At 41.3% G+C, this 26726-nt stretch overlaps 1 protein-coding gene across 1 annotated transcript; it reads right to left on the minus strand.

The window, feature by feature from the left end:
* Nucleotides 1-960: 960 nt before the first annotated feature.
* On the minus strand, nt 961-26539 carry pnpla7a (patatin-like phospholipase domain containing 7a). Its single transcript, XM_053648359.1, has 36 exons — nt 26451-26539; nt 26062-26099; nt 24097-24168; nt 23845-23932; nt 22717-22796; nt 22328-22416; nt 22052-22192; nt 21355-21514; nt 19892-19972; nt 19617-19745; nt 17903-17983; nt 17023-17161; nt 16823-16906; nt 16201-16286; nt 15917-16069; nt 15623-15700; nt 15228-15433; nt 12880-13011; nt 12373-12496; nt 10364-10477; nt 10173-10239; nt 9918-10067; nt 9650-9713; nt 9217-9385; nt 7852-8034; nt 7564-7682; nt 6574-6730; nt 5614-5730; nt 5446-5515; nt 5248-5364; nt 4829-4977; nt 4580-4732; nt 3779-3895; nt 3315-3399; nt 3002-3117; nt 961-2356 (listed from the first exon to the last, which is right to left on the minus strand). Exons 2-36 carry the CDS (start codon nt 26095-26097, stop codon nt 2234-2236), a joined length of 4029 nt encoding a protein of 1342 aa, XP_053504334.1. The 5' UTR covers nt 26098-26099; nt 26451-26539; the 3' UTR covers nt 961-2233.
* Between the last annotated feature and the right edge of the window lie 187 nt (nt 26540-26726).

Raw genomic sequence — 26726 nt, forward strand, 5'->3', positions numbered from 1 at the left:
CTCGCAGGACAAAGAAAGGCCATGCTCGCTTTTACGACATCCTTAGTCACTGCCTGGTCAGGTTAGCTACGAGTTTGTTTATATTTTGGGAAATACAACCAGCTAGATTCATTAGAAAACATTGGAGGTAGGTACAAACAAAAAAAAAAATCAGTCACATACACCTCTAGTTCAAACCAGTTAGAACGTCCAGCGATGTAGCGGAGGTCGAGGAACTGTCAGAGTCGGAAATCGCACACCATTCTGACAGTGCTTCCATTTCTACATCTAGGACCCCCCCCCCCCCACTGTTTTCCAAGCACGGTGGTAGTACTCGTGTTTTATTAATAATTATTATTAATCATCATCCTCATCCACATCCACTTTGTGTGATGAGTGCAGGTAGGAGATACAGATATTTGGAGCACTAAACACACAAGAAACAGATGGTGTCGCGGCCTTACACCCCGTGGTACACGAGTACCACGTTATTCATCTTATCCATTCACGCCTTACATCTCGGTCACGTCCTTCATAAACACAACAGCCTGCATAAGCAGCTTTGATCAAAATAAGTAGCAACATGCACAAGAGACAGTGATCGAAGCCCTTAGAGTTTCCATTAGGCAACGTGCCCACTGAAGTTCCTCAGAACTCAGATGCTCATCTCCATAATTAGCGCTGGGCTCAAACGCCTCCCGGCGTCTGCTATCGCGGCATGTCGGGAAAACACGAATCCTCCGTGTTCCTGCTGTAAGGCACGCGATTTTAAAAAGAAGAGTTCACATCTAACAAGATCCAAATATAACGATCGTTCATATAATGGCATTACAAATGTCTCCTACGGACCTGATTACAGATCAGAAGAGCATTGAATTCTGAAAAGAAAAAAAAAAAAAAAATATATATATATATATATATATATATATATATATATATATATATATATATATATATATATATATATATATATTGCAATATGAAATCATGTTTAATTGCTAATTGCACTTTATTAGCAATTAGTGTCATATTTTGACAAATAACCGAATGATCACTTTCCTAGCAACCCTAAGAAACTCGTACGGCGTACTGAATTCACCTTTCTTCCATATTTTCAATTCGAAACGTGAATAAAGACTGCACTTGGATGAGCATTTGCAAGTAAATGTCAAGGACTCTGTAGGTTTTTACATATTGTGACTAACACTACTTGACCATTGAAAATGTCAGATTGAACAGGAGTGCAAAATGAAGGTAGCGAAGTACGTGTCTTCAGTCATTATAGTTACATCACAGTGGTATTTATTATTTAAAAAAACAAAAACAAAACAAAAAAAAAAAAACACCCTATACTAGGTGCACTTGTAAGATTAGACTCTTAGTACTATTAGACTCATTGATAGGAAGGCGTACTAAACGAATCAGACGTGACTGCTGTCCTGTGGTTACTTCATCATAAAGAGCAAGAGCAAAAGGCACTGCGGAACACATAAAACGTCTCGAACAAACACAATTACACGAATGTAGAAAAAAAGAAAAAAAAAAACACCACCTAAATTGCACTGACAGGCTTGTTTCTGGAGTGCCCGTATGTACGCAGAGTCAGTCATTCGTCGTCGGACTTCGGACACGCTACGGTCCTGATTGGACGGCTGTTGTATTTAAACTCTCAAACGAGTGTCAGTTCATGCGGACAGCTTGGAGATGTCGAATCTGAAATCGCATTCGGATGCTTTATAAAATCACTGCTGCATGTTTATACTGTAGTGGTTGAAAATAAAAGTAGAAACTAAATACTTCAGTACCCCAAGGCTGGGCTGTGAAACAGCATTTGCAGCAGCGGGTAAGATGTTCATGAACAAACGGTTCTGCTCGAATATACTGGTACGGAGTGGCGAGGGAGCAATCTTAGTGAAATGTGGAGCAGTCCTTTCATTTGTGCTTTGAGGATGTTGCATTTAAATGATTCACAGTGATAATGTGAGAGTGTCGGTTACACAAATCTCCTGCTCGACGTTACTTACCGCACAGACACGGCACGAGGTGCAGAAAATCTGCCCGTGCCCATCTGACTGCCAATGCATTTTTAACCAAATGTCCCTATTATTCATTCATTCTACTGTAGATAAGAACACATTCGTGAAAGTCTTGAGGAACGCTGCATTTTTTTTTTTTTTTTTTTTGGGAATGTAAGTGTTCGTCCTAAGCCAACCCAGCACTGGACGGATAGATGTCACAAGTCATGGCTGACCGGTCACTCTTCTCGCACCTTTCTGGCTCTTACAGTTGGAGTGTTATTAGGGCTTGTTGTGTGCTGTGGCTCAGAAGAACATGCTCCACTCATGTCTTCCGAATGATCTCTTTCCAGGTCTTCATCCTGAAAGAAAAAAATAAATAGAGAGTGAGTTGGTGTTACTAAATGTCACTAGTATACTTGTATATGAAACCGATTCATAGCAGGCTACGGAATAAAGGCGGGTAGAAAGATAAGACAGTTTTCATGGTCGCATTTATTTATTTATTTGACATTTTATTCATTATATGTTAAATGAAATGAAACTGCTTTGAGAAAATTAATGTGTTGCTGTGCCTCGGTGGAATCAGGCTTCAATCTTTAAAAGTGTTTTTAAACCCTTTTCACTTTTGGGAGTAACTAGACTTTAAAAAAAAAAAAACAAAAAACAAAAACCCTAGAAGTTTACTTGTTGAGAAAAAAAAAAGTCACCATGTGAAGAGTTTTCTCAGACCGCCACACATTCACCGAGATCTTAAGGTGGTTTACACACTGCGGACTGAATCCGAGTACGGTTGTTTCTGGCGAGTACGATTGTTTCGGATTCTAACAAAAAAAAATGATTAATAAATAAATAAATGTTTGAATTCCTTCAACAGGGAAATATGTTCAGACAGCCTATTTTAAAAAGTACTACACGTTGCCAGATTACCCCCAACCCTTAGAGGCAACAGTGCACTTATAGCAGTGCAAAAAAAATAAGGCGGTCTGGTGGTTGTGGATACTCACGGTATCAGCAGTCAGCTCCTCCTCTGTGTGCTCGCTGCAGTAGTTGGTGGGCTCCATGTCAGACAGGGCACTTCCCACCAGCTCCTCCTCGTAATCAGTGTGATAGTCTGACTCCTCTGAGAGACACAGAGAGAAACAGACAGAGGCAAGCTATTCGGCCGACGTCCTTTTATATAATCAAACTTAATGAGATCACATTCTTCGTTCAGCGAGAGCAAATTTTTTTTTTTTTTTTACTAACTCCGTGGAGGGACGTGGCAAAATTCTTAAAAACGGTCCTCGAACGTTCTCTCGATTTCTCTCTCCTACTTACCATCCTTAAGTGCTTGTTTGACAGGCTCGATACGGGAGACGATCTCTGCCAGGTCAGTGAAGGAGGCGTTTGGACAAGTCACCATCTAAAAGAAAGACCAAATGGATGTTCCAACCTCTTTTGACCTAGAATTCACACCTGACACAAAACAGAAGCTAAAGGAGTGCACAGACTGAGCAAGAACTGAGAACTGAGCAGACTAAGAAGAGAATATTTTTAACATTTAACAGTTGTGCCTGCTGTCATAGAACGCCGCATACGAGGGGTCTCGTGCCTGATCTCAGTAGGCAGGGTCATCTCCAAGGCAACATTTCACCACCCAGTGAGCAGCTGTGAGCATTCTTATGAAATGAAGGAGAAGTTTTAAAATGCCTTGCTAAAGTGGAAAACTAAAAAGAAAAAACAAACAACAACAAAAAAAAAAACCTAACCTAAAAATAGTGTGGAAATGATCAGTTACTCACATTGTTGCTGTGGGTGTTGTGGAACTCCTCTTGGCGCCTGTCCTTCAGCATCTTCTCCACCACTCCGCTCCTGCACCACACGTCAAACACGGTCTTCCCGTGCTGGTAGCCCACCTCCTGTCAACACAATGTGAAACACGTGCAGTAGATCAGACAGAACAGGCTTTCCTGCATGGAAATGCTGCTACGCTGGCTAACATTATAACCAGGGATGCATTGATACAGACACTGCTATTGAGTACCAGCCTACTACTGTGCTTGTTTACTCCTACTCATGGGGGGAAAAGAAGACGAGGGAAAAAGAAAAAAAAGAAAGCTCAGACAGCAATATCTGATCCCACCTGGTTGTTTGTGCCTATGTGTGCAGTGACGCATTAATAAACAAATGGCACGAAATGATAGCAAAGTGGACAGATTTCAAAACCCGCTCTTCTCCACTACAACTCTACTTCATCCAAGGTAACCACTTCATTTAAAATCAACTCACCATCTTTTCAAGAACAAGCCTAGGAGATTAAGCACTTGAAAACATACTCTCCTTGATTGGTTAATGCTAAGTAGGTTACTTATTCGAGTATCGGCGCCCGTATTAACAAGCACCAAAAGACATGTACTCGTACTGAAAGCCGTGGTATCAATGCATCCCTAATTATAACTGCACGCTTAAGGGTGAAGAAAATGCAGCTAGAGAGAGGATGAGAGGCTAAAATTGAGAGGATAAAAAAAAGTGACAAGGGTAGAAAGAAAATTAGAACATAAGGGAAAAAAAAAAAAAAAAAAATCGCACAAAAAGTCACTCACGGCAATTTCATCAAACTTGCCGAACTCCAGAGTGCGATATCTGTCGATGGGAGGTCTGATATATTCGCAATAATCGCTGCTCTTGACGGATTCCAGCTGCCTCACACAGCACACGTACGCTAGGCGAGTCTGGATCTCAGCCATGTTCAACACCTACACACGCACAAAAGCGGAACCCCGTGAAGCGAGCGGCCGAGGAGTCCGGTTCGAATTTATTGTCCACGTTTGCTGAAATGCAATTCCCCTTACTTTGACTTTCTCTGCCAGAGGGTTGAGCCGTTTCCATAGCAGCCACCAGCCAGATAGAGCGTCTCCATAGTTGGTTAGATTGGTTTCGTCTTGGCTGCCCACATCGATGGCGATCACAACTTTAGCTCCCATCGACCGCGCCACATCCGCTAAAACACAGGGGAGGGGGAAATAAATAAATCAATCAATACGCGACACCGAGGGCAGACTGCCGCAGAGGACATCTTTCAGATGTGCTCAAATTAAATAAAGACTAAACTATGAAACGGTGTCGGGGACATTTAACACGATCAAGAAATAAATCAATCATGCCCGAACACAATTCCCAGCATTTCCAACACCAAAATGATGTGATATACCACATCAAACCATTAGACGGATTGCGAATTGAAAAACATACGCGACCGCGAGAGACAAACCTGGCAGGTTGTTGATGTAACCTCCATCCATTAAAAGGTGTCCATCTTTGGGGTCACACAGAGGAGGAAGATAACCGGACAATGACATGCTCGCACGAACATATCTCCACAGAGAGCCTGGAAAACAGGGTGGGGGAGGGTTGGGATCATGTTAGGTCACCCGATAAAAAGCGTGGGTGGCAAGGGAGAAAGACCAACCATCAGTGTGCACTCTCATGGCAGAAGCAGTGATGTCAGTGGTGATGTTGAAATAAGGGATCCACAGGTCCTGCAGGGGAATCGAAACAAGACAAAAGAGGTGAATTAGTAAGGTCAATACCGAGCATATTTCTAGAACCATCTGTGAGCAGTAAGCATGCCTCCTACCTCGATTTGCTTATTTTTGAAGACAGCATTGATGCTGGAGTTAAAGGCTGCTCCAGAGAACATGGAGGTGATGGGGTAGGTTAGATCCAAAATCTTTTTGAAAACTGATGTCATCTCCTTTAAATACAAGTAAAAGGTAAAGAAAAGAGATGGTGCGTAAACACACACAAGCGGGGTCTCTGAAGCTTAGAAAAGGGGCCACAATTTATTGTATTTATTTATTTTATTTTATTTTTATTTTTTTTTTACAGTTTTGTTAAAAAATAATAATAATAAAAAAAATTCACAACCATTAGTAAATAAATATTATAATACGTTATGAAACGGGAGTCAAATGAAAACCTTTTTTTAAAATTTTTTTTTTTAATTTTGCATTGTTTATTGCAGACAGGAATCACAAAAGTACATCATTTTTACATAAATCTCCATTTCGGAGAGAAAAAAAACAAAAAAAAACAAACAAACAAACAAAAAAAAAAACAATTAAATTTCAATTCATGTCACGCTTTCAAGGTTTTCATTTGACTCACCATCATTTTATATTTATTAGCTTATTTGAATGATCACTTGAATTGAATGGATATAATCTACACCTTCATAACGCAAAACCAGGCAGAACCATAAACAATAACACATCCGTGTTGATAATTACAATTGCGCACACTGGAACCTTGTACAATTATAGCTACTGAGATTTAGTGCCAACTAAATCTGTGAATAAATGGTCTTCATTAACTCATTAGTCCATTAATTAAGGCGTATTTGCTTAATAGAGACCCCATCAAAGTCTTCACAACCTGACTTAGTCAATCTTGTCGTTCGGTTTTGTTTTTGCCAAAAAAAACAAAAAAAAAAAACAGAAACTGCAGTTTTAAACTGCCAACTGGTCCAGGACCAATTCAGATCAGTGTAGTGTAGGATGCAAGTGTTTATTTCTACATTACGTAAGTTCATACTGACCACAGCCCACTCCCTGGCTCGGATCCTCATCCTGCTGTAGCTGCGCTCCTCGGCGTACAGAGCTCCCATCATGGAACCGATGGAGGTGCCTCCCACCAGGTCTACAGGGATCCCAGCCTCGTGAAGCGCTCTCAAGACACCCACCTGAGAGCAGCCCCTTAACAGAATGAGCAGATTCTTAACATGGATTGTTTGACATCAAATCTTTGCCTCCACAGATGTTAAATATGCTTGCCTAAATGAAGGTGCGCTCATCGCTTTCTGATAATCAGGGTTTTGTAGGTGCATCTATTGAAACGCGCCTACCGCAAAGCTCACGACTGAATACGCTGGGGCATGAGCGGAATAACATTTACACTGCAGAAATCCAACGAACAGGTGATCTCAACAGGGAGAAGAGGAAGAGAAAAAGCAAACAGACCTTTAAGCACCTCCTGCATAATGCAAAGAAAGAAGACAAAGAAACTGTCAGAACAGTGAAGTACAGGGAAGGAGCGAGAGGAAGAAAGGAAGAGAGCCTTTGGAGAAAAAAAAAAGAACAAGAAAAAGAAAAAAAAAAAAAAAAGGAGTGTAAATGTCGAAATGAAGCCATGGTGAAGGGACGCTTCGCGGCAGCGCTCTTAAAAGAGATGTTTAAACAGAAAAGCTATCAGAGAGGTACATCAAAAGCATTTGGGAGTCTGCTTTAAATACATAATGACCAAGTTTAACAAGTTTTATACAGACACTTTACTCAGAGTAAAGAGGGAGATAATTACAGGGTTGTTGTAGTGTCATGGTTTCATGTTTAGTACGATTATACAAGTCGATGGTGCAAAATACAGATTAAAACGCCTTTCTGTCTATTATGATCTCATATTATGAATTTTTCTCCCACCTCAACCGGTTTTTATTATACTGTATATACACAAGGGAGTGCAAAGACATTTTTGTGTAAATTTGGATCAATTGAATTTTTCATTGGACCATTGTACTCTGAAAGCTGAGTACCTGGCTCCTCCACCCCCAAGTACCAATGCGATGGCGTTGCCAGTCAGGGCTCTTGCCAGACGGGAGAAATCAGAGTGGCGGTCTGCAGGCTTTTGGAAAACACGCTGGTACATCTCTCTCTAAGGACAAAAACACAGATGATGATTAAACATCAATCGGAGTGCTATTTAAACATATGACAGAATGATTAAGAGGGCTTTAGATGATGCTTTAAAATACTATTAATATTGACAAAGCTTTAGTCATCTGTCTAAACGGCCCAACTTGACAAGTAGGTTTGTGTGGTACCAGTTTGGGCAGGCTCCTCTTAGAGAAGACCCTACGGGGGCAGGAGAGATGCAGGTGTCTGGAGATCCAGCTGCGCATGTTGAGCCACTCAGCAGTTCCTGTGGGTGGAGGCCCGTCCTCCCGGTGCAGCAAAACCAGCTGTTTCTGAGCCCTCACTGCACTTCCTTCCAGCATCCGCTCCAGCTAGAAACACAGGAAGCATGCGATTGAGACCGTCTTTAGAGTCTAGGGCCCTTGTGATGTTTTAAAAAAAATTTAATAAAAATGGATTGAAGACTTCCTACAAAAAAAAAAAAAGGAGGATGTACTCTAAACCAACTAAGTACAGAGACCAAAAAATCCAGTTTCTTATTGAAAGTGATTTAACGTTGGTGTATGAATATTGATGTACGCTTCAGGCCTGTGTTGTTTTCCTTTCCAAATCGCTTTCTCTACGGACCACTACTTCCATAATTACGCGCTCATTTCACTGTATCCAAGATTTAAAAACAAAAGTGGGTTTTATGAGGGGTTTTTTTGAACCTTTCGGAATTATTTGAATTATCAGCACCACCGTGGTGTGAAAGATGCACGAGGTGCGCACTGGGACGTAAAACATCTCGGATGCTCTCGTCCCGTCAGAGGGAGACCGCAAGTTAAAATCCCGCTGATGACACGGAAATCAATGTCTGACCATGCTGTCTGGGTGAGAGGGATGGCGTACTGTCTATCCCTTCTCAATCACGGTGAATCTAACCGACCCTGCACGTCTGTGAGCTCATGTATACGGAATAAGTTAGGTAGCACTTCCCTCCCGAGTGTGATGCGAAGATGCAGCTGGCCAGCGTCACATGTCACCTTCATGTCCACAATATTAAGTAACTTTACATTGATTAAAAAGTATGGCATCATTAACTAATGAAGTTGTGGTATAATAAATAAATAAATAAATAAATAAATACACTTAAAAACGCCCGGGTGGTGAGAAGCGGCGCGCACCAAATACACGGCCCGTCTTTATCCTGTGCCGAAATCTCTATTCAAACAGTAGAGCAGGTTTTCTTTTCTTGTCACATGGTGATAGGATAATTTGTAGAAAACTACAACTATGCAAATAGAAAGATTAGCGCTGCCTGCACGCTTCGCTATAACGGCAAACTTAATCTGCTTGCGGCACATGCTCTTTTCATTTTGTCAAGACAATAAGACAGAACTGATAGAATCTACAGCAAGTACATTTTCATCTTTTGAAAACAACACCTCCAAAGCATTCACTCCAAGAGTTTACAAGAAACTGTAAGCATTTTGTGGGGGGTTTTCTTTCCCTCTCAAATGGGCAGGGAGAACAGCATGGACATTACAAATGCCGTCTGTAAAGATCTGTACCTCCCCCACCGCAGGGTCCTGCTCCCCAAGTCCGATGATTATGATGCAGTCAGCCTGGCGGATGCAGCGCTGGGTCCAGGGTGTGAGAGAGCCGTCGGTTTGGTACAGGACAATACGATGTATGTCCTCTTGCTGGCCCAGCCAACTCGACAACCTGTACTCGTGCACACTGTGAAGGGGGGGGGTGCACCAAAGTTTTTTATTAACAATGTTAGTGCAAACAAAAACCCCAGGAAATCCAATAAAAAAAATATTTTTTTAAAAAAACATACAGTCCCACCCTTTGGGGATAACACTAAAGCCACACCCCCAAGTTGAAGGACAACATAATGAACAGGCAATTACATGGTTGGATGTTGGTGAGCCAAAGCATTCTTTTTTGCTACTTAGCAGACAGTTGTGCAGACACATCTATATTATACTAATGCCAAACCTGTCCAATGCTGCAGATCCCAATCGCTGTTTGATAATGTCACTGGTCAGGAGAAGTGTGGGACCTAGCAGTTAAAAAAAATAAATAAAAATCCAATTTACAAGATGCATTATTCACAACAGACTCTCGGGTGAATTCTTAAGCAACGGACTTTTGTCCGACGCCTCATTAGGTAAAAATGAAATGCTGACACGCTGACCGTCGAGGCGATCGTATTGAGCGTAATATCTCTGCCCAGCTGAATGGGAACGAAGAGGCATGCTCTTACCGATGGCAATGAGAGAGTGCTGCAGCTCCAGGGTGAACGCGGTCAGGGGAACTTCCTCAGACACGGGCAACACGGCCACGGTGGACAGGTTGGAGGCAGGATTGCCTGCGTCCCACTTACTGCTTGGAGTGTGCAGAGACAGACTACGGGCTGGAAAACCACAGGAGCAAATCACAAACAAAACAAAACAAAAAAACTCCTGCAATCAATCGACACAAAGGAGACGGTATTTAATTGAACATGCTATACACATACCTGTTAAAGGCCCATTGACCTGCTGAAGGATCTTCTGCCCGAGAAGATGAATGAGTCGTGTGACCACCTATGAAGACCAGAGACACAGAGCAGGAGAAATGGGGTGGAGGGGGTGGAGCGTTTGAATTAAAGAATGAGACGTGTAAATGAGGTCAAGCTCCCAAAGATGAGATGTGTAGTGGATCATGCACCTGTGGGAATTTCCTCTTGATGGAGCTGAGTGCTCCCTCTGGCAGTTTAGCCAGCTCCGAATCCCTCACAGCATGCACTGTAGTGGCTCTGTTCTGATGGGTCAGAGCCTCCACCTGTGCATACACACACACTCAATATTATATTGCATACATGTGTAATTTGGCCCTATTCGCTATCTTGTCAGTTACAGTAACTAACTAGAACTATGTATAAAGTCCATCAGCTTTTGAAATACAAATACAAGAGAAATATAGGAGGAAAATGGACAGGACACTGACCAATACATAAAAAAAAAAAAAATATTGCGCATCTCTATTTAAATGGCAGATTTAATCATTTATTTTTGGGTTAAATGCCATAAAATCATGTGTCGCTGATAGATATGATCATAAAATATACCCGAGTATTTAATTGATTATTTCTGAGTTAAATTTTGCTGACCCAATCTAAGCCGATAGTTTTATCCAAATTTTTTTTTTTAAATCCTGCTCAAATTTATACATTACAACCATACTAGTAGACATGTGAAATAAGAAATGTGATACCTTTGCATACATGACTGCAAATCCAGATTCTCCAAAACATAAATAGCATTATTAAAACCTCTGTGTTTAAAAATAAATAAATAAATAAATAAATAAAAATATATACCATGCCCATGACGTCAAACATAGCTAAATTTGGATCTACACATCAGGAGCCTTGTGACTCTTGACAAAGCATTTACGCCACCCTTTGCAGCATGTAACCATGGCATCAGCATGAACAGGTATTCTTAGCAGCATGGGCATCACCACGGAGACGCACAAGACTCTATCCAATCAGCAGCCAGAGGGTATGTATGGCAAGGAGGGAGAAAAAAAATCACCCAGAACAGACAACATTAACATTACTATATCCTTTCTGGCAGCTCCAGTCAATCGAGCTCGAGCCATTTTCCTGTGACTTCTCTTATCAACCAGGCGTTTCCACTCACAGAACTGTTGCTCATGTAGTGTTTTTTGTTTTTCCACACCATTCTGTGTCAACTCTAGAGCCACGTGATTGGCCGAGTAGATTACTACATGAAGGTACAGATGTTCCTAATAAAGTGAGTGTAGAGCCAGAGAAAAATGACATCAGCGCTAGAATACTTGTGGGTGGGGGAGACAGAGAGACAGAGAGAGAGAGAGAGAGAGAGACGGAGAGAGACACCGAGAGAGAGAGAGACGGAGACAGAGAGAGAAAGAGTGAGAGAGAGACGGAGAGAGAGACAGACAGAGAGAGACAGAGACATAGAGAGAGAGAGACGGAGAGAGAGAGAGAGAGAGAGACGGAGAGAGAGAGACATAGAGAGAGAGACGGAGAGAGAGAGAGAGACGGAGAGACGGAGAGAGAGAGAGAGAGAGACAGAGATAGAGAGAGAGAGAGACGGAGAGAGAGAAAGAGAGAGAGAGAGACGGAGAGAGAGAGAGAGAGAGAGAGAGAGAGAGAGAGAGGGAGAGACGGAGAGAGAGACGGAGAGAGAGAGAGAGAGAGACGGAGAGAGAGAGAGAGAGACGGAGAGAGACGGAGAGAGAGAGAGAGAGAGACGGAGAGAGACGGAGAGAGAGAGAGAGAGAGAGAGAGAGAGAGACGGAGAGAGAGAGAGAGAGAGAGAGAGAGAGAGAGAGAGAGAGAGGGAGAGACGGAGAGAGAGACGGAGAGAGAGAGAGAGAGACGGAGAGAGAGACGGAGAGAGAGAGAGAGAGAGAGACGGAGAGAGAGAGAGAGAGAGAGGGAGGGAGAGAGAGAGAGAGAGAGGGAGGGAGAGAGAGAGAGAGAGAGGGAGGGAGAGAGAGAGAGGGAGAGAGAGAGAGAGAGAGGGAGAGAGAGATATGTCTGAAGCACTGTTCACATTGGTGTGTACTACAGACAGTGTTGTATTTTATTTATTTCTTTTCGCTGAATAACATTGGCTCCTTTCCTTTATTAAATCCAGGTCTAAAATAACGTGCATGCGACTGCACTCGAGACGCGTGATGCTCACCACTCCGATTAGATCTCCTCTTCCGTACTCTCCGGTCAGCTCCTTCTTCCCATCCTCCTTCAAAATGACCGAACGCAAGCGTCCGCTCAGCACTATGAAGGTACTATCGGACTTATCGCCTTGCCTGAAAAGAGACCGAAGAAACCTTGATCGATACAGTTTTATTAACTCATACTAGTAAAAAAAAAAAAAAAAGTTCAGATAACACCGACATCCGAGATCACATGATTACTATGTAATGTAATTCCGGTGCATGCCGAGATACTAATATATGGTAAAGACAGCACAGAATTTACAGCAATCTGCATGCAATTCACGATCGACTGCTGACCGAAGCAGACTGTAGAACTGTGCTCTGCAAAAATATTAAGAGGAGGAATCGCAACATTTTTCTACAATATCGAGTGACCTGATAAACCGTCTTAAATGTAAAACTCAGCAGGTGGAGTTTACTGCTAGTAACACACAGTAGCAGACAAGAATTAGACGGAATTATCAACGTCGTACCTGTAGACTGCTCGGCCAGCTTCCACAGCCATCCAGTCGAGCGCAAAGTCAATCTGTCTGACAAATGGGGACATCCTGCGCACTACGGTGTGAGCTACATGTAGCACAACCGTCGGTTCTGCACGCATGATTCTGGTACACAAACAAATTGGACCAATTAACTTGGATATGAATTATAAAAAAAATACACACACACACACACACACACACACACACACACACACACACACACACACAAGCATAGGTTTTTCTGCCGTCTCCTATATCACCAAATCAAAAAGGTGAGAAATTGTAAACGCTAACGGCTAAATCGCATACGTTGGCATCTCCGATGACCTTTGATCGTGCTTGAAACCTGGAGGAAACGTATCCGGTCCACCTAAAAACGGTGATCGCCAGTTTGCTTCAACCGACACCGGAACTGCGCCACGCCCAAGGCTGGGCATCAAATGACATGGGTGGAACTTGGCATGTAACTCGTTACTATAAAAGTTTCACAATGTATGAGAAAAGGAAGTGGTGGGGTGCAGAAGAGGCAGAATGCCTTTAGAATGCACTCGTTCCAGTCGGCAGCTGTGACTGGAAGTCCACAGCCAAAATGTTCCCCATTGACTAGAAGTAAAGAAACACTGATTTCCAAAAAAAAAAAAATTTTAATTCTCTGAATTAATTAAAAAAAAAAAAAAAAACAAACAAACAAAAAAAACAACAACCTCACGTCGTTTTTTTTGCAATCTTTTGCATACAGAACAAGTAGAAGAACACGAAGTGACCTACAATAAAATAATTCATAAGCAGTGTGCAAGAAATTGGTGACTACAATCAGGTCCATAAATATTTGGACACTGACGATTTTCATGCATTTTGCCTCTGTAAACCGCCACAACGGGGTTGAAATAAAGCGATCAAGATGACACTGAAGTGTTGACTTTGGGCTTTAATTCAAGGGGCTTAACAAAGATATTGCATTAACCGTTTAGGAATTACAGCCCAGTCGTTCCATTTCTTTTGAATGAAGCTCAAATCCTTTGCGGTCAAAGGAATCAGGAACTCATGGACGGTCAATGAATGTCGAGTTTCCTCCCCTGAGATGCTTTGCCAGGCCTTTACTGTAGTAGTCTTCAGGTGCTGTTTGCTTGTGGGTCTTTCTGCCTTCGGTTTTGTCTTCGGTAAGTGAAAAGCAAGCTCAGCTGGGTTGAGGTCAGGTGACTGACTCAGCCATTTAAGACCATTCCATATCTTTGCCTTGAGAGGCTCTTGGGTTGCTTTCGCGGCATGTTTTGCACTGTGATGTGAAGCGCTGTCCTATCCGCTTTGCAGCGCTGAACCGAATCTGAGCAGAAAGTATCGGCCTATACACTTCAGAATTCAACCTGCTACTTCCATCAGCAGTCACATCATAAAAAAAAAAAAAAAAAAAAAAAAAAAAAAAAAAAAACACCAGTGAGCCAGTTAGTTACATTTGCCATAACACTTCCTCCACCATGTTTGACAGATGATGTAGCATGCTTTGGATCATGGGCTATTCCTTTCCTTCTCCATACTCTTCTCTTCCCATCATTCTGCTACAAGTTAATATTGGTTTCATCTGTCCAAAGAATTGTTCCAGAATTGGGTAGGCTGTTTTCTAGCAAGTCTAATCTCGCATTTCTGTTAATCAAATTTACCAGGGGTTTGCATCTTGAGGTAAAGCATCTGTATTTACATTCATGAAGGCATCTCTTGATTGTAGATTTAGACAATGATATGATGTGAAGGGGTTTTTCCCTTCACCAAGGAAAGACCTCCATGGTCTCCCAGGCTTTTTGGTGTAGCTGAGCTCGCCAGTGCGTTCCTCCTTTTAAAGAACAAACCAAATTGATGATCTGGCCACTCCTAAAGTGTCTATCTCTCTGAAAAGTCAGTTTTGTTTTTTCCAGCCTAACGATGGCCTCCTTCACGTGCATCGAAACCTCTTTGGCCCGCATATCGAGAGTTCCCACGAACACCTACCAAATGCAAACTCAACGCTTGGAATCAACTCCAGATCTTTTATCTCCTTAATTTGTCATGAAATAACGAGGGAACAGGTCGCGCCTGGCCATGAAACTGCTCATCAGTCGATTGTCCAATTACTTTTGAGCCTGTGAAAATGGAAGGACTCTGTTTTTAAAAAAAAAAAAAAAAAAAAAAAAAAAAAAAGGCTGTAATTCCCCTTATCTACACTTCAATCCCATCTTGATTGCTTCATTTCAAATCCATTGTGGTGGCGTAATGGTGCCTGCCACAAACAAGCTTTTGGGGTACAGACTCGAGTATTCAGCTGGAGTGTGTGAAAAATCCTCAAAATGAGTATACTCTGTACGTACTCATAAAAATGGGTTTTGGAAATGGAGAGGAAGGTGCAGTCACGCTGAGCGTGCACACTGAAGATGAGCGGTTCCCCTGTGAGCACAGCCAGCTGACCCACCAACTCTCCAGGGTGAGTCACAAACAGACACGATTCCTCCTCACGGTCGATCATCCGCTGGTACACGTGCAGTAAACCCGAAATCACAAACTGCACACTCACTTCCTGCAGCACACACACACACACACACACACACAAATGAACAAACACAAAACTACAAATTTATAGCTCTGACATACTGCCGAGAGATCTCGGGTACATTGTTGCTTTAGAAAAAAAATAAATCAATCGAAGTAAACACTGGTTCCAGTCTCGGTGCACACACGGTGTAATCAGGTAGCAGAATGATTATACCTGGTCTCCTTGACGTGCCACCACAGAGCTGGCCTTCACCTGGTGCAGAGTCACTCTGCCCTCCAATAGACTGGGGTCCTAAACGTACGTTAAGGTGAATAATATATTTTACGATCGGGATGTATTACTGTGAACTATGAAAAGTTTGAAAAAAATGAAATATTACACATTATGCACACACAAAAAAATAATAAAATAAGCAGAAGAAAAAAAGATGCGAGATCCGGCATGAGAAACAGGACTGGCGTACAGTTGGGTGTAACACTCTCTGTCGGATGTATCCCACGCACTCACCTGCAGTTGGAAAATCCCCAACAAGTCCTTTTTGGCTGCTTGGAAGATGGCGCCCACTTTACTGGGGGGAACATCAGAGCTCCCGCCGTCATCTGTGTAATGATACACTGTGGATGGAGCTTGATGCATGGTCACGGTCTTCTTCAGAATAGACTGGAAAGAAGAAAGCAGAGCGGATTAAATGCAGTGAACTTTATTGATATTCCAGTTTGATTGTATGAGGATTAAATAAATAAATAATTTTTTAAAAATAAATTAATAAATAAATCAGGCAGCAGCATTACCTTGTAGTGAACAGGGCTGGGCAGTGAATCTTCCAAGGTCACTCTGGCTCGCTCGTATGCCATGCTCAGATCGTTACCAGCTACCCCTGCTCAGGTGAACATTCAGGACCAGGTTCACCCCCCCAGAGATAGATTAAGCTTAGTCATGGTCTAGACTGCGACAGTGGTTCAGTCCAGGACCAGGCTTAATCTGAAGATGGGATCCTGGCCCACAAACTCTAAGTGGCGCTAGATTTCCATCTTACAACATTAGCTCTAATCTGACAACTTTACAAACGTACGCGGCGAAATGAAGTCGGAAATATCCACGATGCCGGATCTTAAATCTGAATAATTCATGAGATTAGATGGAGAACTGGCACGCCAAGCAAATAGCAAAACACGTAGCCTACAGGCAACTGGATACCTCCGATGACGAAAGAATTCGATGAATAAATACCGCCATCTTTATTTTTTGTGTCTTTGTGAGAGACGCTAGCCACACTATTAGGACTACAGAAAGGGTTTGAGCTGAGTTTGCAAACAATTTGCTCGGATTTCCAATGCTTTACTAAAAATACATTTCAATGGAAGCAGACAGACAAACATAGTGTGTCACGGCCTTGACAGTCAGAGATAATACCTGTGCTGTCCACTGGTGCTGAGACAGAGCGAGGTTTCCTGAGAACTGTAGACAGACTCTCTGAAGAAGCCGTTTTCCCTCCATCTTGACAAAGAAAATAAAATAAATAAAAACCTTTTCAGAACATGCCAGCAAATTAATTCAATCTCAATTCATGTTAGCCTGCGTGTGTGTGTGTGTGTGTGTGTGTGTGTGTGTACCCGAGTCTGTAGAATCTGCAGGTCCTTGGCTGTAATCCTCATCTAACGGTGTGTGCAAATGGGGTCTGCGAGGAACACGGCTGGGGCTTCCCTCAGCAATCACACTGTTGACTGTAGTCAGAGGCACAGCCTGCCTCTCCTGTCAACACAAGGCACACAGACAGACCGTGAATCGCACTTTATTTCCCAGCATTCAGATTTCATTTTAGCGAAAAGCAAATGGGGTTTATATAAACCTTTATCGTTATGTGCCTCGAGACATGCTTATCACAAATTACAACCGTATGTGGGGTACCCGGGAATTAATCTCGGCTTATACTGCATCAGCAGAGGGCATGGTGATAGCCTGCGGTAAACAACCCAGCCACAATATGCTGACTGAGTGGAGAAAAAAAAAAAAAAAGCAAATGAACAAGAAGAAAAAAAAATTACATAGAAATCCAGCCAGGAGTCAATGAGGACAAACGGCTGCACCTGATCAGAGAAATTGATGGCCCGGAAAAATCCAGCGTCCTTTAAATGAGGACTGAAGGTCCTGTGATCACTTCCGTTCGTTCTCACTGCACTTTATAGCTGACCTACAGTCAGGAATGATGATGACGCTGGAATTAACGCAGTATGAAAAAACTTTGAACGGGTGCGTGCGATCTGGAGGGTGTGTATGTGTGAATGCAACTGTGGGCATGTGTGATTCTCTCTATGACTGTACAGCGCGCACTCACATGTGTGTGTGTGTGTGGGTTTCATGCCCATTGTGACGAGCAAACATTTCCATAATGATAAGAATATATTGCAATAACCGGAATTTATTACACTTTAGTAGTGTGTGTGTGTGTGTGTGTGTGTGTGTGTGTGTGTGTGTGTGTGTGTGTTCTCTTACTGGATTGAAGAGTTCAGTGGTTAGTCCCAGGTAGTTATGCAAGGCAAGGAAGGTCACTCTCTGCAGCCGAACCATGATTATCTAAAACAAAACAGTCAAACATACAAAGCTCAGTTACTAGAACGATCGCACACATGCTTCTGTTTGTTCAAGTGTCCTTTCAGTACGCGTCTGCCCTTATCCGAAAAGATTTGATCAAGCACGACGTGTCTTGCTTCTTTAGTTTTATACTGGAAATGCATAAAGAGAAGCTTCTCTCTCAGTATCATGCAAGCTTCATGCCTAAATCACACATATGGGTCAAAAGACGTCACTGGGCCTCATAGGAGGCAAAAAACAAACAAAAAAATACAAAAGAACTTTGGTATTTATGAAAATCCAGTTAGTTTGGTCAAATGAGTTTGTGTAAGTTCATGTGTGTATATATTATATATGACACACTAAGAAACCTTAATTCTTTGACAAGTTTAAATAGCTCATTTATTTATTTAAATTACACATGCCAAATAAATGAACATTTTGTAAAACTCGGCCGTTTCAAATTATTTCAAATTAATATTTGAAAATACACTACCAGTCAAAAGTTTGGACACATTATTTATTTTTTATTTTTTCACCACACATTTTAGAATAATAATAAAAAGTCATCAAAACTCTGGAATAACACAAATGAGGATTATATTATGGTTAAAAAAAAAATAAAAATCCAAAACAAATCAAAATAATTTAATCTTTTAGTATTTTCAAAGTCGACGCCCTTTTTGTCTAGAATTTCCAGAAATGTATTCTTGGCGTTTTCTCGAACGATTCCTCGAGGAATTTCCCTGAGATGATTTTTAAACAGTATTAAAAGGAGTTCCCACTGACGCCGGACTCTTACGTTTAAATAAATAATAAAAGTCATACGTTTAAATAAATAAATAAATACATAAATTTTTGTAAATAAAATGTTAAATGTTTAAAACATTTAAATCATACACCTTCAGATCAAAAGCTTTTTAAGATCACGAGAGACATTTCGGTCGAGCGTCTCCAGACGTTCGACTGGTAGTGTAAGTAATCCAAAACAAATTCACATAAGACTAGCCAGTAGAGTTAGTGTGCGTCTATGACCGCTGACGCACAGTAATCGCTGGACGATTTAACACACGCCGTGCTTAAGGGGTGCTGGTTGCCTGTATAGTCGTGTTTTGTTGTTTTCAGCTCTCGCCGAGTCGTTCGTTCGGTGACCCATTACCCTGTGAATTGTGACACTTGGGAGAAAGGGACATTTCGTGACACTGTTTTTACATATAGGCTTCTTGGTAAAAACCTGTCACGTATGGGACACGTGGGATGCGTTTTAGACCGAGGATCACTACATTGACCTCATGAAATGCAAACAGGACTCGAGACTTTTATAGTATATTAAAAACTGTTGAAGAGTAATGCTTTCTAATCCCACTATCTGGTGTCAGAACAGACCGGGTTCCCTTTTGAGTCTGGTTCCTCTCAAAGGTTCTTCCTCATGTCATCTGAGAGAGTTTTTTCCCCCCTCTTTTATCTCTGGCTTGCTCGTTAGGGAGCTAAATATACTGTAAATCATCCAGATTCCTGTAAAGCTGCTTTGTGACAAATTCTCTATTGTTACAAATCAAACGTAATAGAACTGAATTCTACATTAGGGCTCCGCATGGAACAGAGCGTTAAGTTTCAGTGAGATTTGGGCCTGTACCTGTATAACTCTCACTAGGGTTTCCGGATATTTCTCAAACACAGACTCGAAGGCAGAGGCAGGCAGGCGCAGGATGGTGGAGCGTGCCGCTGCTCGAGCGGACACAGTCTTATACGGAGCAGGATAACCCTACGGAACAAAAACGGTAATGGATGAGAATGACAAAGAGGAAGAAGCGCATTAACTTTTGTGTGCTGGCACTAGATGAAGGACAAAGAATAGATGAGAGAGAGAGAGAGAGAGCGCGAGAGAGAGAGAGAAAGAGAGAGACTCACCGTGATGATGTCAAGAATGCTGAGCAGGCTGTGAACACTGTCTCCAGGCAGCACATCCTTCACCACTGGCTCTGTGCCATCCTGAGATTCATATTCGCACAATTATGCAAGCATAACCAACACAAACGAATAACCGTCTACCGGTATTGGAGTGCGTACGAGTCAAAGACGAAAAGACATGCCATAAAGAGTTCCTCACTTTTATAGGGATGTATTCAGAGTCAGTGACTTAAGTCCAAAAGTTATTCAAATTTATACTTGGGTTATACAGCTGTCGATTGTCCGTATTTAGATGGCACAAGACACGATAACAACTGAATTGTCACAAATGAACCAGTTTAAAAGTTTACATACGCTTGATTCTTAATGTGAATACTCAGAGGTGGACTGTCTCCTATGCTTCGGATCATCGTCTTGCTGCATAATCCAGATGCGCTTGAGTTTCGCCTTTAGGATTTTCTGGTAAAGAGCAGAATTCATGTTTCCCTCAATTACTGCAAGTTGCCCAGGCCATTAAGCAGCAAAGCATCCGCACACCATCACACTTCCACCACCATGCTTGACTGTAGGTATGATGTTCTTTTTGTGGAATTCAGTGTTTGGTTTCCACTTTCAACTCATCAATCCACAGAACATTCTCCCAAAAGGTTTGAGGATCATCACGGTGTGTTTTAGCGAAATTCAGACAAGCCTTAATGTTCTTCTGGGTTAGCAGTGGATGCCATTTTTTCCCCCCAGTGTCTTTCTGATAGTGGAGTCATGAACAATGACCTTTATTGATGCAAGAGAGGCCTGTAGGTCCTTTGATGTTGTCCTTGGCTCTTTTGTGACTTCCTGGATGAGTCATTGCTGTGCTCTTGGAGGAATTTTAGAAGGTCGGCCACTTCAGGGAAGGTTCGCTACTGTGCTGAGTATTTTCCATTTAGAGATAATGTCTCTCACTGTGGGTTCTTTGGAGTCCCAGAGCCTTTGAAATAGCTTTGTAACCCTTCTCAGACCGATGCATTTCAATCACCTTCTTCCTCATCATTTCTGGAATTTCTTTCAACTTTGGCATAGTGTGTTACTAGATAAGACCTTTTAACCAACTTCATGTTGTTGAAAAAGTTCTATTGAAGTGTTGATGTGATTGAACAGGGTTTGCAGTAATCAGGCCTGGTTGCGTTTAGTCCAGCTGAACCCCGTTATCAATGCAGTTTCATAGATTTGGGGAATTAGTAACTATGGGGGCAAATACATTTTTCACACAAGCCCAATTGGTATTGGATAACTTTTTTTTGCTTCAATAAATAATGTACTATATAAATAACAAAATTAAATTTTAATGATCCCTCATTTATTATTATTAAGATTTTGCAGATTCCGCAAGGCGTATGTAAACCTATGACCTCAGCTGTAACTACTCTCTCTCGCTGCCAGAAGTAAAGTCGATATGTGGTATGTTCCCTGGTGTTGGCCCTTACGTTTTCATGGATACGCAGCTCCAGTCTCCCATCCTGGACCACATAAATGCTGTCATCATCATCTCCTGGTTTGAACAGACCCTCGCCCTCCTGCAGCTCGATAAACACCATGTGTCGACAAAGCTCCAGAAACAGAGGTTTCTCAAAGTGACCCAGCACTCTAGGGCGCAAACAGACAGACACACACACACACACACACACACACACACACACGCGCACACAAAAAAAAACCTCACAGTTAAAACAACACTTTTGAAGAAAGCAGATAGCAAATTGCAGTTATTTTGGATCTTCATCAGATGTGCAGGCGAGGTGTTTTTTTTCCACTGCGCAATCAAAAACCAATAACAAGAGCCAACAGAACGTGCTTTAATTCTAGTCCATTTTCCACAAACTTAAGAACGACTTATAGAGTTGTACTGATGACAGTCTAAGTGATGGCTTCATCAAGATTTTTGTGTCCGTTTTATTGTCTGTACGTGTTAGAATTTTCGTATCGGTACCAATTGTGAACAGATACCAAAACATTGTTAGAACATTCAGTACTGGATTGGGAGCCAAAAAAAGAAAAAAAAATAAGTATTCTGGTGCACCCTATTTCTATGCTAACTGGGGGAAGTTCGTACAGTTTCCCCAAAACGTGCATGCTACAAAACAGTGCAAAACATAATCTGTCTAACCGGTCCGAATTACCAACCTGACATTCTTAAGCATGTAAAGCACCTCTGAGGGCAAGTTGGAGTTCTGCACATCAAACTCTGTAAGATCTGCCTCCAGCAGAGAGGGAGGAGGCTCCTTGGGTTGCAGGGTTGGGGGCTCCTTCTTTATCCGCAATATCCTGCAATTCAACAACCAAGAGCACATCAAAACTTCGTCTTGGTTCAAAGGTTCGCGCTTTCTACTTGACGTCAGACTGTTATCGCATTTAAAGCGCCTGTGTTACCAAATACTATACAGTCTATAAAAGGAATACCTTCGAGCTATACTCAAGACTTTAGGCCTTTTCCGAGGGCGATGTTTAGAGACTGAAGTAGACAAGGGTGTGGAGGACAGAGTCTGGACCTGAAAGAATGCAAGGGAAAAGAAATGAATAGGATACAAAAGTACTCTGTGTGAAATGGGTGGAAATTTGCTTCGAATGACACGATAAACAGTGCCACCGACAGAAACAGTATTTTCGCTTTGGACGTTTCAAAATCAGTTCATTGAGCAGGATTAGAGCTTGAGATGCAGAATGAGAAGCGATCTGGATCCGTTCAATGACTGGAATCTGGAGCGATCTGGATCCGTTCAAAGACTTGAAACATGAAGACTTGACTGAGAACCTGGCAAATACATCCCACAATAGAACTAGGGACTAACCTTTCTCATGATCTTTCTCCCATAAAAAAGAACCTTGTCTCTTTTCCTGAAGCGGTACCGAGGCGTACCCGTCTGCTGACCTGCGAAATACAAAAGCACAGCGCGTTTACATAAATAAAAAAATAAAAAACACACCCAAAACTACAACCTGTAAACTTTGATTCCTATTTATACAACAGCGCTGTTGAATTCTTGATTCTGGTGAACTGCCGATTAATTGTCTAGAACAGCATCTCTGACAGTAATTCACATCACAGGTTTATATTAACGCACTTGTTCTTATAAGTTATCGTTTCCTTAATAACAACAACTCCTTGCTGTAAAAGTGCTTGAACAGTAAGTAAGTCTGTAAATTTCTCGCCAGAGAAAAGACGACTTTACACTTTACGCCCAGTTTTACACCAAGGTTCTCTGTAAAATGACGTGCTGCGTTTTTCTTCTCATTAAATTGAAGAGAGAGAACAAAAAAAAAAAGAACAAAAAAAAAAAAGGAAAGACTGGGGAGGAAACAACCATTCATAGCTTCTATAACAAGTGATAACAGGAACTATCCCTTAGTATTGCAGATATTTCACAATATTAAATGTGACTATAAAAGGACAAAATGTATAATGTTCTTTAACTAATACAAAATACTATAAACGTTGGCAAATTGCTGCGGTGTAAGAGGAATAAAGCACGTTGTGCTCTTACATTTGGGCTGGTAACGCATCACACCACCACATTGTTGATTTTTTTTTTCCCAAGCAAAGCATGCCTGGTAATGTTTTATCCTTTATTTTGTCATCATAAGAATATGATAAATGCATCCTCTCTAAACGATGCTACCACCACCATGCTTCACTGTTTGGGATGTTATTCTCAGTTTAAATTCCCCTCGCATTATCTTATTGTTATTAGCCTGTTCAGCTGGTCACCTGACTTGAATCGACTAGAACCTAACTTGTCTTTTTATCCTTTATTTCGTGATCATAATAATACTCTAATAACATTGAGCACTACGAGTCCTACTGGATAATAGAGGGCACACACAGTATGATGTGAACGCCATTTGGGTCATAACTGCATAGTAAGAAATGCTAAAAGTCATACAACGGTGTAGGGATCAAGGTTAGGAAGGTAACTTACTCGATAACTTGTATCTGCGGTAGAGGAAGAGCACAGAGATGCCAATAAGGCACACGGCCACCACGGCCCCTATTAACACGCCTGTCAACTGCAACACAGAGAAACAATTCATATGAGTCATAATCAAGTTGAAGTGGCACATACTGCATGTGAAACTGTGTTGCAGTATCGGAAGTGGATCCAATATTCATTTCTCAACTAGAACGGAACATATGATACTCGGTTTCAAAAGGGCCTCTCAGCGTGAAGTACCATTGTAGTCTGCATCCTCTCCTCCATAAACTGCTGCACACGGGCACGAAAGTCAATTCCAGCTGTCAAAACCTGAAGCAAAACATGACACGCATACACGCTTTAGAATTTTTGTCCTGAATCGTGATCTGATTTTTTTTTTTTTTTTTTTTTTTTAACTCCGACAATTGAAATGAAAATTCCAGGCAAAATACCTTGTTTAGGAATGACTTCAAATTTCATAGTGAGATATGGTGTGTTTTAGATCTTAGAGACTACGTTCATAAAAAGAAAAAAAGAAAAATACTCAAAAGTATAAATTATCACAACGTGGTCTTAGTAGGCTTAAAATGTATTTCGCTGCTCAGCTTATTACCATTTATTAGTTATTGGATGAAATTAAGGCATTGCTCTATAAGAAACAGAACCTTAGAAAACTAAATGAACTCTGGTCACTTTAAAAAAAAATTAATAATAAAAAAACAAAACAAAAAAAACAAAAACACACTTCTTAACGGTCTCAGGATTTCAATAATGTAAGTTTGAAGTAACCTCAATTATGCAGCTCTTGAGTTGTATATGGAAATTTCAGTACTTTAGAGTTCTTCTAGCTGGAATGTCAACACTTTAAAATGTTCCACATTTTCAAAACGGGTCTTTCTTCATCCAGACAGAACCTTGCAAAGGTAAGGTCATGAAATGTGTACAGTCTGATTCTAATCTTTCACATTTCAAAGCACTGGAGGCGTCTTTGAAGCTCAACAAAATTGTCTTTGAGGAAAGTGAGCTACTGCGTGCTTCAGGCGATTTCCTTCCTGATTTCCTGCGAGGGGGTGGGGGGAGGTGGGGGATTTCAGCACGTGCTCTCAAAAGAGGCCACTTCTTTAATTCGTTAGAAAAGACAGCACGAACACTAACACAACACAACATATACACTGGGCTGGCCGTGTAATAAGTAGCTACACCTAGCTTATAATCTACATTCTTCAGCCATTTTATATGAGGTACATCTACCCTAAAACGCCTTCCATACGTATTCAAATCTTCTTCAGGATCGAGGTCTAGGCTAAGCCGTTCGAACGCATTCAGGTTCTTGTTTTGAAATCACTTTGAAATGCTGTAAGGATCGCTGTCCTACTCGAAGGTGAATCTCCACGACAGTCTCAAGTCGTTTGCAGAGCGGAACATATTTCTTCTAGGACTGCCCCTGTATTTGGCACCATCCTCAATCCTGACCAGTTTCCCAATGAATGAAATGCATCCTCGCTTAATCGACGCCACCGCCACCATGTCTCACTGTTGGGACGTTGTCCTTAGGTTTAAAATACCCCCCCCTCGCATTATCTTATTGTTATCAACCTGCTCAGCTGGTCACCTGACTCCAATCGACTAGAACTTGTCGTTCATCTAAAACCCAAACATTTAAAACTAAAAGGTCATTTTTCAGCAAACATTTTCCTCAGAGAATTCATATTTTTCTTTTTTTTTTTTTACGTGTTTACTTAATTACATGATTAATAATTTTTTTTTTTTCTAATACATTGAGAGAATTAATAAGCTTAAGGACACGGCTTAAGCCATCGCGTGGGTTTTTCCCTCATTGCGTGCTTTATTATTATTATTATTGTTGTTGTTGTTTGTTTGTTTTCTTTTTTATCATGTTCTACAATGTCTTCCGGATCATTCGTACAAGTAAAGAATTTAAAAACAGATAAACTTCTCTTGCATGTTTAAAATGTAAAAGCTTGGCTGCAAAACCTTTGAGAATCTCTGAAATAAACTAGCAAGCAGTGTCGACTAAAAAGGTATAAAGTACCTGAGGTAAAAAAACAAACAAACAAACAAACACACACACACACACACAAAAAAACAACAACAACCACCTCTATGCAGCATTCCCACAACATACTGACTTAGTTATTTAGAAGAACTTTGATGATAAGGCTTTAAATAAAAAAAATTAAAAAAAATAAAAAAGTCACTTACTGGAGATGTACATGATCCTCCGACATATTTATCCATTTCTATAAACAAGGGAAAAGGTTCACAATATGCAGTTTTCATCTCAGACAATGGTATGAGTTTATATAGGATATAACACACATTTCGAGCTTATTAATGCAGACTAGCATCCACTAAATCAGCTCAGTCGTGCTCCAGCAAGCTGAACTGTTCAAACAATTGTCTTGACAATAATACACAAACATACAAACCTAGCTAGCTGTGTAGCAGCTCTCATTTAAACCTAACGACAGTAACGTTAGCTACGTTAAATACGTTAGCTCGCTGTAAACATCACAGCTCTTCATATACTGCGATAAAAACAGGGAAGGGGAAACAATTCTACTTTCCAATGTAAAGTTCTGACTGCTAACCTGTTGTTTTTAGAAATCCCTCACATCATTGTAAACTTCTGTGTCCCTCCTCACGGCTGTTTACTTCAGCTGTCAGAAACGTTGCAGTATTCTCGATCGCTATTGGCTGTTTATGTCAGAACAAGCCAATCAGAGGCGTTGTTGTTTACCGCCAGCCTACTCCCATAGGCGGTGGGGGGTGTCCCGGAATACAGGTGGGGTGTAAAAGCTTAAAAGCTGGAAATGATATTCAACAGGTTATAACCGCTGTTTTATATCACACATCTACCAGTTTAA

Source organism: Ictalurus furcatus, chromosome 18 (genome assembly GCF_023375685.1).
Source record: "Ictalurus furcatus strain D&B chromosome 18, Billie_1.0, whole genome shotgun sequence".
Lineage (NCBI taxonomy): Eukaryota > Metazoa > Chordata > Actinopteri > Siluriformes > Ictaluridae > Ictalurus > Ictalurus furcatus.